Source organism: Lycium barbarum, chromosome 4, assembly GCF_019175385.1.
Source record: "Lycium barbarum isolate Lr01 chromosome 4, ASM1917538v2, whole genome shotgun sequence".
Classification (NCBI taxonomy): Eukaryota; Viridiplantae; Streptophyta; class Magnoliopsida; order Solanales; family Solanaceae; genus Lycium; species Lycium barbarum.
The window spans coordinates 17,460,519-17,475,812 of record NC_083340.1 but is presented as its reverse complement, the minus strand read 5'-3'; the positions used below and the strand labels follow the sequence as shown (position 1 = coordinate 17,475,812).

At 31.4% G+C, this 15,294-nt stretch overlaps 1 protein-coding gene across 1 annotated transcript; it reads right to left on the bottom strand.

Annotated features, from left to right (window-relative positions):
- Positions 1 to 10,695: 10,695 nt before the first annotated feature.
- On the bottom strand, positions 10,696 to 13,372 carry LOC132635424 (subtilisin-like protease SBT3). Its single transcript, XM_060351806.1, has one exon. The coding sequence runs from the start codon at positions 13,181 to 13,183 to the stop codon at positions 10,862 to 10,864; it is 2,322 nt and encodes a 773-aa protein (XP_060207789.1). The 5' UTR covers positions 13,184 to 13,372; the 3' UTR covers positions 10,696 to 10,861.
- Positions 13,373 to 15,294: the final 1,922 nt, after the last annotated feature.

The window sequence follows — 15,294 nt, the reverse complement described above, 5'->3', positions numbered from 1 at the left end:
TAACATGCATTCTAATTCTAACTATTTAGAAGCACGAGTTGGGGCCATTTTGGTCGTCTGCTTCGTGCTTCGTCGTCAACAAACCAAAAAAAAAAAAGTGTGGGCCTCACCTAAACATCAACCAATATTAAAAAAAAAGTGTGGCCCCCAACTAAATTAAGCAATATTAAAAAAAATGAATCCCATATTAAAAAAACAAACAATGTCAAAAAAAAAAGTGCATCTCATATTAAAAAAACAAACAATATTTATGTAATTTCCAAAATATCTCATTAAATCAATAATGATGGATTTATTACCACATGCGTATCAATCCATTAGTGGGAGCAAATGAAATTATTGTACATCAACATACTTAAAATACTTATATATTAAAATAAGATAGAATTTAATTACTTTTTCATTTTTATCCTTACTGTAATAAATGTGAAAAGAGATTAATATCAAATGGAGATCAAATAATGAATAAGGTAAATTAGTCAAATTATAATTCTAATTCACGTTTCCTTAAAAAACCCATGCAAAACACAACATGACAAGTAAAATGAAATAAACCGAGAATATTTACCAAAAATTAAAAAATAGCATTTCTTCGTTTAAATAGAAAATCAATTTCTACTTTGTTTCGTTTCAAACATGTAAAATTAATTTAATAATTTGAATTAGAATTATTCAAATCAAAATTTGACAAAAAATAATAAGTATTTTACACCTTTAAATTAATCGAATTAAAATTGAAAGTATCAATTGATGCTTAACTATTGCTATTGTTTTATCTCAAAGAGAGGAAAATAGTTTTCTTTTAAACAAGTCTTCTCTTTTAAAAAATATTAATAAATTTTCGTAGCAAACACGAATGTAATAAAGTTTTAGATACGGAGCACAAAACTCATGCTTCGTGTATATATATATATATATATATATATTATCACTATCCAAATACAACTACATATACATAGATACACTATAATCTAAAGTGTTGGGCCCGTGCGCAGTACGGGCATAGACCACCCATGCTTCGTCGTCCGTTTCCACTGGAAAAAAAAGTGTGGGCCCCACCTAAACATCAACCAATATTAAAAAAAAGTGTGGGCCCCAACTAAATACCAACCAATATTAAAAAAAATGTGGAATCGCCATCTCCAAACACACGGAAAAAAAGTGGATCCCATATTAACAAAATCAAGCAATATTAAAAAAAATGAATCCCATATGAAAAAAAAAACAATGTAAAAAAAAAGTGCATCCCATATTAAAAAATCAAACAATATTTATGTAATTTCTAAAGTATCTCATTAAATCAATAATGATGGATTAAAAAAGTGGACCCCATATTAACAAAATCAAGCAATATTAAAAAAATGAATCCCATATTAAAAAAACTAAACAATTAATTTCTAAAGTATCTCATTAAATCAATAATGATGGATTAAAAAAGTGGACCCCATATTAACAAAATCAAGCAATATTAAAAAATTGAATCCCATATTAAAAAAACAAACAATGTCAAAAAAAAAAATGCATCTCATATTAAAAAATCAAAAAATATTTATGTAATTTCCAAAGTATCTCATTAAATCAATAATGATGGATTCATTACCACATGCGTATCAATCCATTAGTGTGAGCAAATGAAATTATTGTACAACAACATACTTAAAATACTTATATATTAAAATAGGATAGAATTAATTACTTTCATAAATGTGAAAAGAGATTAATGTCATAAAATAAAAAATAATATTAAATAGAGATCAAATAATTAATAAGGTAAATTAGTGAAATTCTAATTCTAATTGACGTTTCCTTAAAAAACCGTGCAAAAGAAAACATGACAAGTAAAATGAGTTAAACCAAAAATATTTACCAAAATTAAAAAATAGTAGTTCTTCATTTAAATAGAAAATCAAATTTCTACTTTGTTTCATTTTAAACATGTAAAATTAATATAATAATTTGAATTAGAATTATCCAAATCAAAATTTGATAAAAAATAATAGGTATTGTTTAGGCCCAATCTACATACATTAACAATAGAATATTTACACTTTTAAATTAATCGAATTAAAATTCAAAGTATCAACGGTTTCCTTTTGAATAAGTCTATTAGTAAATTTTTGCCAACTTTGTATTCGTAGCAAACATTAATATAATAAAGTTTTGGATACGAAGCATAAACTATAATGTTATATTAATCGTGTTTTGAAGAAGAGCCAGTTTATAAGCAAGATCGTCGTCCGTCCTTTGGTCCCACTTTTTTATTTAAGGGCAAAAAAAATCCTTTGTGGTCCCTCCCACTTTTTTATTTAAGGGCAAAAAAATCCTTTGTGGTCCCACCTACTTTTTTATTTAAGGCCAAAAAAATGACATTTTATACTTTATATTACCAACTCTTTTAAAAAGTAAATAGAAATACTTTATTATATTTCTATTTTTCTACTATATAGAAGTATCGGTTTACCCATGCTTTGTCGTCAGTCACTCTTAAAAAAAAATGCTTCTATAAAAAAAGTGCTTCTATATAGTTAAAAAAAAAATGAAACCCCACCCTCTCCAAACTCATTAAAAAAAAGATTGATCCCGCCCTCTCCAAACTCATAAAAAAAGTGAATCCCATATTAAAAAAAAATCAATGTCAAACAAAAATAAATACGTGCACCCCATATATTAAAAAATCAAACAATATTCATGTAATTCCCAAAGTATCCCCATCAAGTCAATAATAGTGGATTCATTGCTACATGCGTATTAACCCATTAGTGGAGCAAATGAAATTATTGCACAGCAAAAAACATGGACCCCATATTATTGTTTTTCTTCAAAAGGTTTAGTAGGCAAATACATACAATTTTCTTTCTTTTCTTATATTAGTCTGAGATCTAATCTAAATATATAATTGTTGTATTTACTATTCCGCCATGTCATTTATTTGTTATGATTACTAAAATAAATATACTTAAAATATTTATATTTTAAAATAAGATAGAATTTAATTACTTTTTCATTTTTATTCTTACTCTAATAAATGTGAAAAGAGATTAATATCAAATGGAGATCAAATAATGAATAAGGTAAATTAGTCAAACTATAATTCTAATTCACGTTTCCTTAAAAAACCATGCACAAGACAACATGACAAATAAAATAAACTAAACCGAGAATATTTACCAAAAATTAAAAAATAGCATTTCTTCGTTTAAATAGAAAATCAATTTCTACTTTGTTTCGTTTCAAACATGTAAAATTAATTTAATAATTTGAATTAGAATTATCCAAATCAAAATTTGATAAAAAATAATAAGTATTTTACATTAATCAAATTAAAATTGAAAGTATCAATTGATGCTTAAATATTGCTATTGTTTTATCTCAAAGAGAAGAAAATATTTTTCTTTTAAACAAGTCTTCTCTTTTAGAAAGTATTAATAAATTTTCGTAGCAAACACGAATATAATAACGTTTTAGATATGGAGCACAAAACCCATGCTTCGTGTATGAGCCCGTTTGGATTGACTTATAAGTTGCTTATAAGCTGTTTTCAGCTTTTTTGAGTGTTTGGCTGACCAACTTAAAGTCATTTTGTGCTTAAAATAAGCTCAAAAAAATAATTGGGCCCATTTAACTTAGCTTATCTAAAGCAGCTTATAAGCTGAAAACAGCTTATAGGCATAAGCCCATCCAAACAGGCTCTCTCTCTCTCTCTCTCTCTCTCTCTCTCTCTCTATATATATATATATATAATCACTATCCAAATACAACTACATATACATAGATATACTATAATCTAAAGTGTTGGGCCCGTGCGCAGCACGGGCATAGACCATCTAGTATATAATATAAATATGTATGATAGTGAAAGCCAAGGAACCTAATGTGACTACATATTTAGAAATTAGGAGGAATATTTAATGTGGTGAAGCTAAGGAATGCAAAAATGTCTAACCCTATCTACTTATATTTGAGGTACAAAACTATGCTATTGGTGTGTTTGGTACGGAGGGAACTTTTTTCATTTTTTTTTTAATGCTTGTATGTTTGGTTGGTCAAAATGTTATGAAAAACATTTGTTCCAGGAATTAACAAGCTCCTTAAAAATTAATTAAGTAACTTCTTTGACGGAAGCTAAGGTAAAGAAAACAAGTTTCATAAGTGATATACCATATTAATTGTCTTCCCTACTACCAGCCCCCAGTGCCGGAGCCACACTATGCCGAGGGTGTTCATCCGAACCCCCTCGGCGGAAAAAAAAAATACTATTTTTACAAGGTTAATTTTTTTTTTTATGTATATATAGTAGATGTTGAACTTCCTTAGGCTTCTCCGTATGTTTACTTTTTTATATTTTGAACCCCCTCGGCGGAAATCCTGGCTCCGCCACTGCCAACCCCACCCCACATCCCGTAAACCCCCAACCCCCTAAGAAAAACACTCCGTCTCACCTCCACCGCACAAGGTGGCTTAATGAAATTGGTAGTCTAAAGTCAAACCTTGCTAATTAAGAGGTTTACATGCATATTAAATAAAAACTAGCTTCTAAATGTGTTGCACGTGTGTCACACATGGATCCCTTCTAAATTAGCAAAAACTTTTTAAAAATTACATGTATAGTGTTAAAAGTTGTGTGTGAGGTATACAACAAAATTAAAAAGAAAAAAAAACGCGAGCTCTAAATAATGAAAAGTGATTTTATTAAATTTCAGTTGTAGTTGAGCTCAAAATACTTGGATATTCATGTCTAAACTTGTGAAGATAGAACAAGGGCTTGTATATTATAGGCTAGAGTGATTAAATGAATTGGTTAAATAATTAAGTAGATGTGATCATTAGATTAGATTAGATTAGGTTAGATTAGTGAAGAAAAAGTAGACTGGTGTAATTAGCTGGAAAAGCGAGGGTGCTTTGTTCATAATATTGTCTACTGATTTCCATCATGACATAGTTTCCTGCTTTGCGAGGACTTTCTATTAAACACTTACTTTCGTCAAGTTTTAATTTTTTTAATTTTAAGAGAAATTACTTAAATTACATTATAAAAGTGGAAGCAAAAATCATTTGTTCTTATTGCTGAAAACTGGTCATAGTGATCGAGAAAATTCTGCTTGAAGCCTTGTGTCTGATTTATGTTTCATGCCAATTTTGTTTTTGATTGAAAGGGGAAAAATTGTTCTTCTGGATGAGTAAAAAAGGCAGATTCCTCGATAAGTTCAGAACAATTAAGACATAATTAGTAAATAAGAAACTATAACATATTTGAGATTTTATGATAAGAAAGTGGACTGAGGTTTCATACATATTTCATTGAATTTCCTCTCCTCACCTTTTTCTCATTCTTATTGTATTACCTTTTTATGACCGTAATGTTGTGATGATCTCTTTCTTTTTAGCTAATGAAAGTTGTAATAATCTCTTTTGTTTGAGTCTAAACTGATATGTAGTTCGAATTTAGTCAAGTAGAGTACTCATCATTCATTAGTTTGCGCCGTAATTTATTCCTTTTAAATTTTGGGTTACCCATCAAACACTTAATATTATTTTTATATTTTATAAAGTTCATATTGATTGACAAGGGATATTCATGAGAACACGTGTTCAAAATTTAGTATTTCTTACATGTCATTATATTCAACTTTTGCACTAAAAATAAAGGATATCTTTTTAAGTTCCTCTAGAAATTAATTCAGTCTGCTTGTACTGACAATAAATAGAGCATATGACCAAGTAATCTCCAATGTTGGACCGAATTTGATGCAACAACATGTTTTCTCACAAATATTGCACTTTCTAGGATAAATATCTACCGCCATCGGATTTATACCAAATCATATAAATCAACTAAGTATATATAATTAAGTGATCTGTGAGGTAAAAATGCATGTTAATTAACCTATTAAGAGTCTATGTACAAACACATAATATGTATATATTGGCTTGGTATCAACACTCATACATATAACTAGTGAATTTAACCGCATTTCGCGCGATTTTGAAAGAAAACAAAAATTGATAATGTTAGAAAGGACGACAACTTCGATTTACCATAAATGTTTTATACATTTCTACAAACAATCATCAACGAATGTCATTCACTATCCATGAACTAATATCACGATTAAAAATATATAATACAAAAGAAAATCAACAACTGATAGATATAAGTGTCAAAATAGGAACAACTACTACATCACATTGGTATCTTAGTGGAGATTTTTAACTCCTGCGTACCAACTTGCATCTTTCTCTATTTAAAAACAAAAAAAATAACAATATTTGTACAAAGGAGAAAAGGTAAATAAAAAAAAACCTTGATTCAGAAATTTAAAAATTATACTCTTTTCATGAAAGTTGTTAGACATTTTATTTAAAAAATTTGAATTTTTATGAAGAAATTAATAATTATTTCAATAATTACGAGCATAAATTTTATGCTTTTGTTTAAATAATAGCAATGAGATTTCTCCATATCATACTCAGTGTTTTAAAAGGCGTGGGCATAAGGCGAGGTGTTTTACATATGCCTCGCCCAGGCGTAAGCCCCGAGGCACGGGGCGTAAGCCCCATGGGTACTTAATTTTTAATATTTTCTAAAGTAATAAAATAAAAATATAAGTAAAAAATATATTAAAATTATATAAATCAAAAGAATTAGTATAAAAATGTATATATTTATTATTAACATGCTAACATATGCATGAACTATTAAAAAAATCTAACATATGCATGAACTATTAAAAAAATCTTGAAAAAGTGAATGTAAAGATGCATTATACAATAACATGACTATGATGAAACATGATTAGAGTTGACAAAACGATACTCTGTCCTAATAATTCAAAGATAAAATTGACAATAATATAAAGTTATTATTTTAAAACCTAAAACTAGATACAAATTAATACTCATTATAATACAAATAGTCAGAGTAGAGTCTTCAAAACATTATCTAAACTAGAGTGATATCCAAAGAAATTCTAAAATTAAAAACTATCTTGAAAAAGATAAATTGAAGAACGCTAAGAAAATCTTGAAGAAAATAAAGCATGAAGAAAGAAAATGCAAACATGGAAGATAGTAAGAATTGGAGGACAAAACTATTTGCTTTGTAGTTTACTTTGCATACAAAGGTGTAAAGTGTATATGTTACTCCGTAAACAATAATGAGAAAAGCTTATGATATTAAGATAAACGATTAGAAAAAACTTTTGACTTTTTGAGATATTTAGTTTGAGAATTTACTATGAGTTAATTACTAGATATTTAACCTTTTTTAAAAAAAAATATTAAGCAATTTTGGCTCAAATTTATAAAAGTTCCCGGGGCTTACGCCTAGGCAAACGCCCCAAAGGTTGGGGCTTACGCCCCAAGATACTTACGCCCTGCCTGTACGCCTCGCCCCGGGGGCTCGCCCCAAAAACGCCTTTTAAAACACTTCATACTACGAATAGCTAGAATTTCAATAAAAAGAGGTCATTCATTTGATGAAAATAAAAAGCATGTATCAAAAATTTCTTTTAGCTAATTTTATGTTGTTACTAATCTCTATTAAAGAATAAACAATAAAAGAGAAAAATAAATTATGTGGTCATGCACGTAATGGATGCAGTTTGGATCACAATTTTTTCTTCCTTCCTTTTTCTTGCTTCTCTTTTTCTTTTTACCTTTCTTCTCACTTGTTACTTTTCTAAAAGATTTTTTGCAAAATTACAGCCCTGCTTTACAACTTATTGGATCCCATCCCTCATCCAAATTAACCAAACAAATTCCTTAATTTGCTCCTATTTTTTTTTTTATTAAATTGATTGTGTTATGAATTCAAATCTCATCATTCTCTTCTAAGAATCATGATAGAGAAAATTAAATCGTTATCACTCAAAGCTCATCATCATAAATTCATAATCCTAAAGAAATCACCTATTGAACATTTCAACTATTATATGCTTGTTTGTACGTGTAAATTCAGTATTCACAACACGTCAGAAGTAAAAAGTATCAAAGAGGTATATCAATCAAATTCTCCATCATCAAATCCACCCTCCCCATAACCCAAAAATAGATAAAAGAGGAAAAACAAAATTACCTATATAACTCAGCCCCTCTTTCTATATTACTTCTAATTGTGTTTGAAAGATCATTGCTCCCAAAATTTAATGCAAAAAGTAAATGCAAGAGTAATTGTTATTTTGAAACGTTACTTCCTCTGTTTCATAACAAGTAGTTCTTTTAGCTCATGCAAACCCCTTAAGAAATTGCTCGAGTGTTTTTACTTACTTACCCTTAATCAAATTGTGCTTACATAATTAAATGCCTAGAAAAAGAAAAGATAATTAATGAATCTTGATTATTTAAATAAGGGCAATTTTGGAAGAATCTGCCCAAAGTATTCTTGAAATCCTAAAGCACCACTTATTTTGAAAAAATTGAAAAATCTAAAATACTACTTATTATGAAAAGGAGGAGTGCAAAACAATCCCAAGTATGTGAGTAATAGGAAGGGGAAAGATGAAGAAGCATAGACATTCAATATGCACTAATTATTCATTTTAATTAGAGAATTAGAACTTAAAATTAAGGTCATTGTATTACTGCTACGTGGGCTGATTTCTTATTTATTATTTGGTGGGCTGTTTTCTATAATTTATCAATTTTTTGAGCGGATTGTCCTTCTTTTGGGGTGGTCTTTAATTTTTGTCCCTCAAAATGTTGGTCTTTAATTTTTATCCTTCGGTTAAAAAGTGGTCGAAATACCCCGAGATTCTGAGTTCGAACCCCTGCTTAGTAAAAAAAAAAAAAAAAAAATAGCAAGGCAAGGCTTTGGGAAAAGTCTGTCTTATGCAGCATAGATTGCCCTAAAGCATAACTAAAAGTCTGTCTTATAAGACAACCTCTGTCTGATCCGGCAAAACTTTAGTTATGCCTTAAGGCAACCTATGCCACATAAGGCAGACTTTTCCAAAAGCCTTGTCTTGTGATTTTTTATTTTTATTTTTATTTTTATTCCTGAGTTGGGGTTCGAACCCAGAACCTCAAGGTATTCTAGGCGAGGGCAAAAATTAAAGACCAACAATTTGAGGGACAAAAATTAAAAACCACCCGTATAAGGGGCATTGCTGTGCATTGCCCTTTTATTTATTGCTACGTGGGCTGATTTGTACTCCTATTTATTTTGTGAGCCTTTTATTAATCTATGTTGTTAATAGATTATAAGTTCATATATAAAAAAAGGCAAAAAACGGAATAAAAGATAAATACAAATGCTGGCTATAAGGAGGTGTCATGTCACTTTGTCTATGCCTAACTTTATAATATATATTGATTTTTATCCGCTTGGAATATTAAAGTCTGGCAATAAAAATTCTGGTCACAACAAAGCAGTCTCATAGAAGGGAGGATTTTTTCTCCATGCGTATTTCCAACTCAATAAAGAAAAAATATTTTATGCGTGTTTCAAGCAGACATGAAATATGTTAGTTTTGAGGGTAAAATTGAGTTAATGGGTTAACGGCGAGAACGTAGTTGATACCAAATTAAAACAAACAAAGGGTAAGGGTATGTTCGATATGAAGGAAAATATTTTCTAAAAAATGGTTTTCAATTTTTTCATGTTCAGTTGAATAAAATTTTTAGAAAATATTTTTTTAGGAAAACAAGTTCCTGAAAAATGAGGAAAATGACTTCCCGTAGGGAATACAACTCTCATAAATGGTATTCTACATTGATTGTCTCTCTCGTCCCACTCTCCAAACACGTCATCTTCACCCCCACCCGTAGCCCCTATCCCATAACCCGATTATATACAAATATTTTTTGCTTATGTATCGAACGCAATAAAATAAGTAAGAAACTCATTTAATTCCTGGAAAACATTTTCCTTCATACATACACACCCTAAAAGTGATCTATTTCCGATAGTTTAAGATAATTTTAGCCTTTTTCCAATAAAATATCATGTTTCTAGTATATTGATAGTAAGATTGGATTAGCGTCACATTCCATATTTATAGCAATCTAATAAATTCTTATCAGATGTTTTGACATATTTTTATCATCAAATTGCAATTAATTAGTGCTCTGTCCACTAAGTTAAAAATAGATGTCTATTTTAATTTGTCTAATTTGAAAAATCAAGAGATATTGTATCATTTTATACCTATTTTACCAGTGTTATTAAGTTCTAATCATTTCTTATCCATTTCCCAACATTTAAATGACTTATACTCCCTCCGTCCCCCAAAAATTGTCCTTTTTTGACTTGACACAAAGTTTAAGAAATAAAGGAAGACTTTTGAAATGTGTGGTCCAAAACAAGCCTTAGATATTTGTGTGGTTGTAAATCATCTCATAAAGCTAAATTGTTTCTAAGTATAGAAAGGGAACAATCTCTTTGGAACAGACTAAAAAGGAAAGGAAGACAATCTTTTTGGAACAGAGGGAGTAATAATTAGGGTGATATAGTAAAATACCTTTTTTTTTTAAATTGCTTCTTAATGGTGTGTCAAGTCAAACATGAATAAGTAAGCATGGACGGAGAGAGTACTATATTTGTTCACCTTCATTTATGATTTAATCATAATAATTACAGTATGCGGCTAAATTGGTACCCATTAACACTTCTTTTAACACATTAACACAACTTGTTTTATACTATACTAATTACTAAGTACTACTTTTCCGAACCACTTGACGCCTCTGCTATTTAGATTTCGAATAGGATATTATGTTGTAGAAACTAGAAACCATAAAACATTTCTCTTTTTTTTTTTTTTTTTGATAAAGTAACATACCATAAAACATTTGTCCTAAGTTGCTTCTGGAGCATACATAATTTATTCCAAATGTCTTAAAACTTTCTCATAATGTGATTGTCCTAATCATCTGTACCCCAGGGTGCAGTTCCAGGACTTAGCACTATTGGACTTCTTACTGAATGGTTGCCATTCTTTTCAACCCAAGTGATAGACCCAAATTTAATCAAATTCATCTCACCTATATTGCGAATTGTCAAAGTATAGCTTTGCTTCTCATTTTTCTTCTTGAACACCAACGTTTGTGGTGACACTGAAACTGTGGAATTCGCCGGAGTCTTTATTTTTACTTTATAAGTAGCTGCACCTTCACCAACGTTCGTAACGGTCCTCTTGAATTTTTGGTCCAACCAGGTGAAGTTACCCTCCTGGCTGGACGTGTACAAGGCAATGAATGATGGATAATTGAGATCTGCTGATGGATTTGAGCAGTTGTGGTAATTGGCTGATGATCTTGCAAATGTTTTGAATTGTTCTTCTGTGAAGTTCATAGAGCATATAAGATTTATGTAATCTTGTGGAGTAGCATCATATACTAGGCCGGGATCAAGTGCCCTGTTAGGATCAACGTGCCCCGATCCGATCCCTAAGGGCGTGGTTCCCATGTTATCGTCTTCTCTGATAGGCTTTTGAGTACTATCCAAAGGGTTTGCTGTAGTCATCATGGCAGAGCGAATAGCTGAAGGACTCCATTCAGGATGTGTGCCTTTTAGCATTGCTGCAATTCCAGCAACATGAGGAGCAGCCATGGATGTGCCTGATTTAAGCTCATAATCTGTAGATAATCCTATGTTCTGAATACTTTCTGAAAAGATATTAGGTGGAACTGCTGCAAGAATCAGTACCCCTGGTGCCATAATATCTGGCTTTGCAATTCCCAAGTAGCTTCTGGAGGGCCCTCTTCCTGAGAACTCGGCTAGAACTGGGGATGGCTTTTCTTCATCCACGTACGTTTCTTGGAACGTGATGGTGGCCGTGGGAGCAACGCTGTTTTTAACGTAATTGATGACTTGTTTCCCTTTCTTTTTGTCAATCACAACTCCCGGGTCGGAAAAAGGAGTGTCCCTGAACACTGTTGGATCCTCAGAAATAAAGATGCCTGCTAGAAGCCTTGCTCGAGAGACGAAATTTTGTTGACTAAAGATATCCCAACTAGGACTATTACTATCATCACATATAATGATGGTGCGTTCGGGATCAGGAACTTGCGATAACAATTCATCTGAATTGCAAGCGGCTAGAGTCTTGTTGTAAATCACGGATATATCCCTGATAAAGGCTCTTGCTGGAAACAAGGTCCAACCCCTAATTTTTAACCCATTGCCCAAAGTCAAAGTTCCTGCAAATGTCCGGTCAGTGTAGCCTGCTGCCACACACAAGATCCATGGAGATCCATTTACTACAGTTCCAAAACTGAAACCTCGATTTCCAGCTGCAGCTGTAACTAGAACTCCCTTCATCATAGCTCCAAAAGAAGCAATTGATATCGGATCTTCATACAAGGGAATGTGACTGTGCCCTTGAGAAATGGATATCATGTCAACACCGTCTGCAACAGCTTGGTCCATAGCAGCAATCATATCTGAATCAAAGTATCCTTCGTCAAAGCCAAACTTGTACACAGCAAGCCTAGCTCGTGGTGCAACTCCCCTTGCTGTTCCTGCTGCATATCCAAAATGGGAGACACGTTTTGCAAAGTTCCCAGCAGCAATGGAAGCGCAATGTGTTCCGTGACCCCTAGTATCTCTCGCAGAATTCATGGAAATGTTCACAGTGGGGTCATTAGCCAAAATTCCCTTATTAAAGTAATTAGCCCCAATGAGTTTTTTGTTGCACATTGAAATATTAAACTGAGTGCCTGGCTTGCAAATTCCCTTCCACCTCTTGGGGATTTCAGGCATACCATCATCTCGGAAACTCGCGGATTCTGGCCAGACGCCAGTGTCAATAACACCAATGATCACATCTTGGCCTAAACCAGAAGCTGGCCATAGACCAGATGAAGGATTGAGCTTGAGGTAATCAGATGTGTAAGTAGTGTAAGGTTCCACAGATCTATCTTTGTAAGCTGAAATGAAACCTGGTGACTTCTTCAAAGCATCCAGTTCATCTTTGGACAAAACAACACTGAAGCCATGAAACACATTGTCATAAGAATAAACATGTTTTGGAGCAGAGTGAAACCTGTCCACTGATGAAGGAACAACAGCTTTGATGGAATCAATGATGGAAGAATGCCAATGATGGTGATTAGCAAAGACATTAGGCACTAAGGTTTTGTCCAAATGGACTATGTAGGTGGATCTTTGTGCTATAGCTAAAAAGAGATGAGCAGAAACAGCCCATGAAAGCAAGACTAGATGTGGAGAATGAGGAAAACCCATTCTAGATCCTATGTTCACTTACTACACACTACCCAAATATTCAATTGAATTTATAGGACTTTATGCATAGAAAGATGCGGTCCCTGTAACAATCAATACTGGTAAGTGGAGAAGATTGGAATGAGGTACAGTGGTACTTTATTGTAGTAAAGATAGGCGATTTGTGTAAAAGTAAACTCAACTAATCAAAGAATCCGCGACTTAAATAGTGTAAAAAAAAAAAAAAGTTGAATCAAACTAATAAAAAAACAAAACATAAGTAGTATTCACGCACGAATTTCGTGCGTGAAAGGACCAAACTGCCAAAACACAGTTTTGGCCTTTCACGCACGAATTTTGTGCGTGAAAGGGGTCATAAAAAAAAGGAACATTAGTGACTACGCATGAATTTTGTGCATTAATGTTGGGTTTGTTTGTTTTTTTTTTTTTTTTTTTGCTTTACCTTTCCAATCACGTTTTTTTTCCATACGTTGGGTAAAGATTAGTCATGTTTTAAAATCCCAAAATATCAATATTTTATATAAAACTTAATATCTTTTTTTGCGTACAATAATGTCGGCTCATTACATGAAGTCCACCTAAACGTTTGGATCGTCATTTTAGGGGTTCTAAAGTGCCCCGAAGCAAGTTTTGAAACTTGTAATATTTATAGGATTTTGATTTAAGTGTTTTATTATATTTGAATATACAAATTTAAATATTTTATTTAATAATAATTCATCCAATACGAGAGGTCTATACTAATTAAAAAATAATTCATTCTATTTAATTACAATACTAATTCAAATGGTGTGCAATTAAATGGAATGAATTATTTTTTAATTACTATAGACCTCTCGTATTGGATGAATTGTTATTAAATCAAATATTTAAATTTGTACATTCAAATATAATAAAACACTTAAATCAAAATCCTATAAATATTATAAGTTTCAAAATTTGCTTCGGGACACTTTAGAACCCCTAAAACGACGATCCAAACGTTTAGGTGGACTTCATGTAATGAGCCGACATTATTGTACGCAAAAAAAAATATTAAGTTTTATATAAAATATTGATATTTTGGGATTTTAAAACATGACTAATCTTTACCCAAAGTATGGAAAAAAAAACGTGATTGGAAAGGTAACGCAAAAAAAAAAAAAAAAAAAAAAAACCAACATTAACGCACAAAATTCATGCGTAGTCACTAATGTTCCTTTTCCAAAACTGTGTTTTGGCAGTTTGGTCCTTTCACGCACGAAATTCGTGCGTGAATACTATTTATATTTTTTTTTTGTACTAGTTTGGTTTAACTTTTTTTTTTTCGCGCTATTTAAGTCGCGAATTCCTAATCAAAGCCTAAATGGAACCTATGTGTCAATTTGTCGATTATGGCCCTTCTTATCCATTTGATTCAATGTTATTTATCTTTTCCCGTAATACAAATTTTAATGAGTTTTCTTATAAGGCAATATAAGCTAAGAAATAATTTTAATGACGTTACATGTGTGATGATGCTACATATCCGGACATCATTGTTATAAAAATGTAGTAAAACAGGAAAAATATTCTCTTTCTTGGAGAGGGGCTAGAGCAATAGTTTCTTTTATGGTCCCCAGTATGATAAGTCACTCAAGATCAATCGTGTAATGGTAGGGCAGCGATGTAGGTGTTATTCGACGACTATTCAAGACAATATCATCCGGACATCTGTCTAACTTTTGTTTTGCAAGGAAAAAAAATGCAAGCTTCTAAATTTTTGGAGTCTAGGAAAGACGAAGGCTAATCGGCTGGAACGAGTTTGGTTTGTACAGAGAAGAAAGTAAATACTCCAATTTGTTTCATCTATCTTAAAATGAAACAGATTTTGAGTACTCCGATCAAATTTTCGGAGTGAACACAAACAACATAGAGAGGCGAATTCAGGATTTAGATTATGTGAGTTCAATCTTAAGAATTTTAATATTGAACTCATTATATTTTAAAAGTTATAAGTTCATATCTATTATATATATAATTTTAATAATTTTTTACACATAAATTAATACTCCGTATCGAAAGTTGAGGGTTCAATTAAACCCCCACTTAATAGGCTAGATCCGCCCCCGACAACATACTGTTTTTTTCTT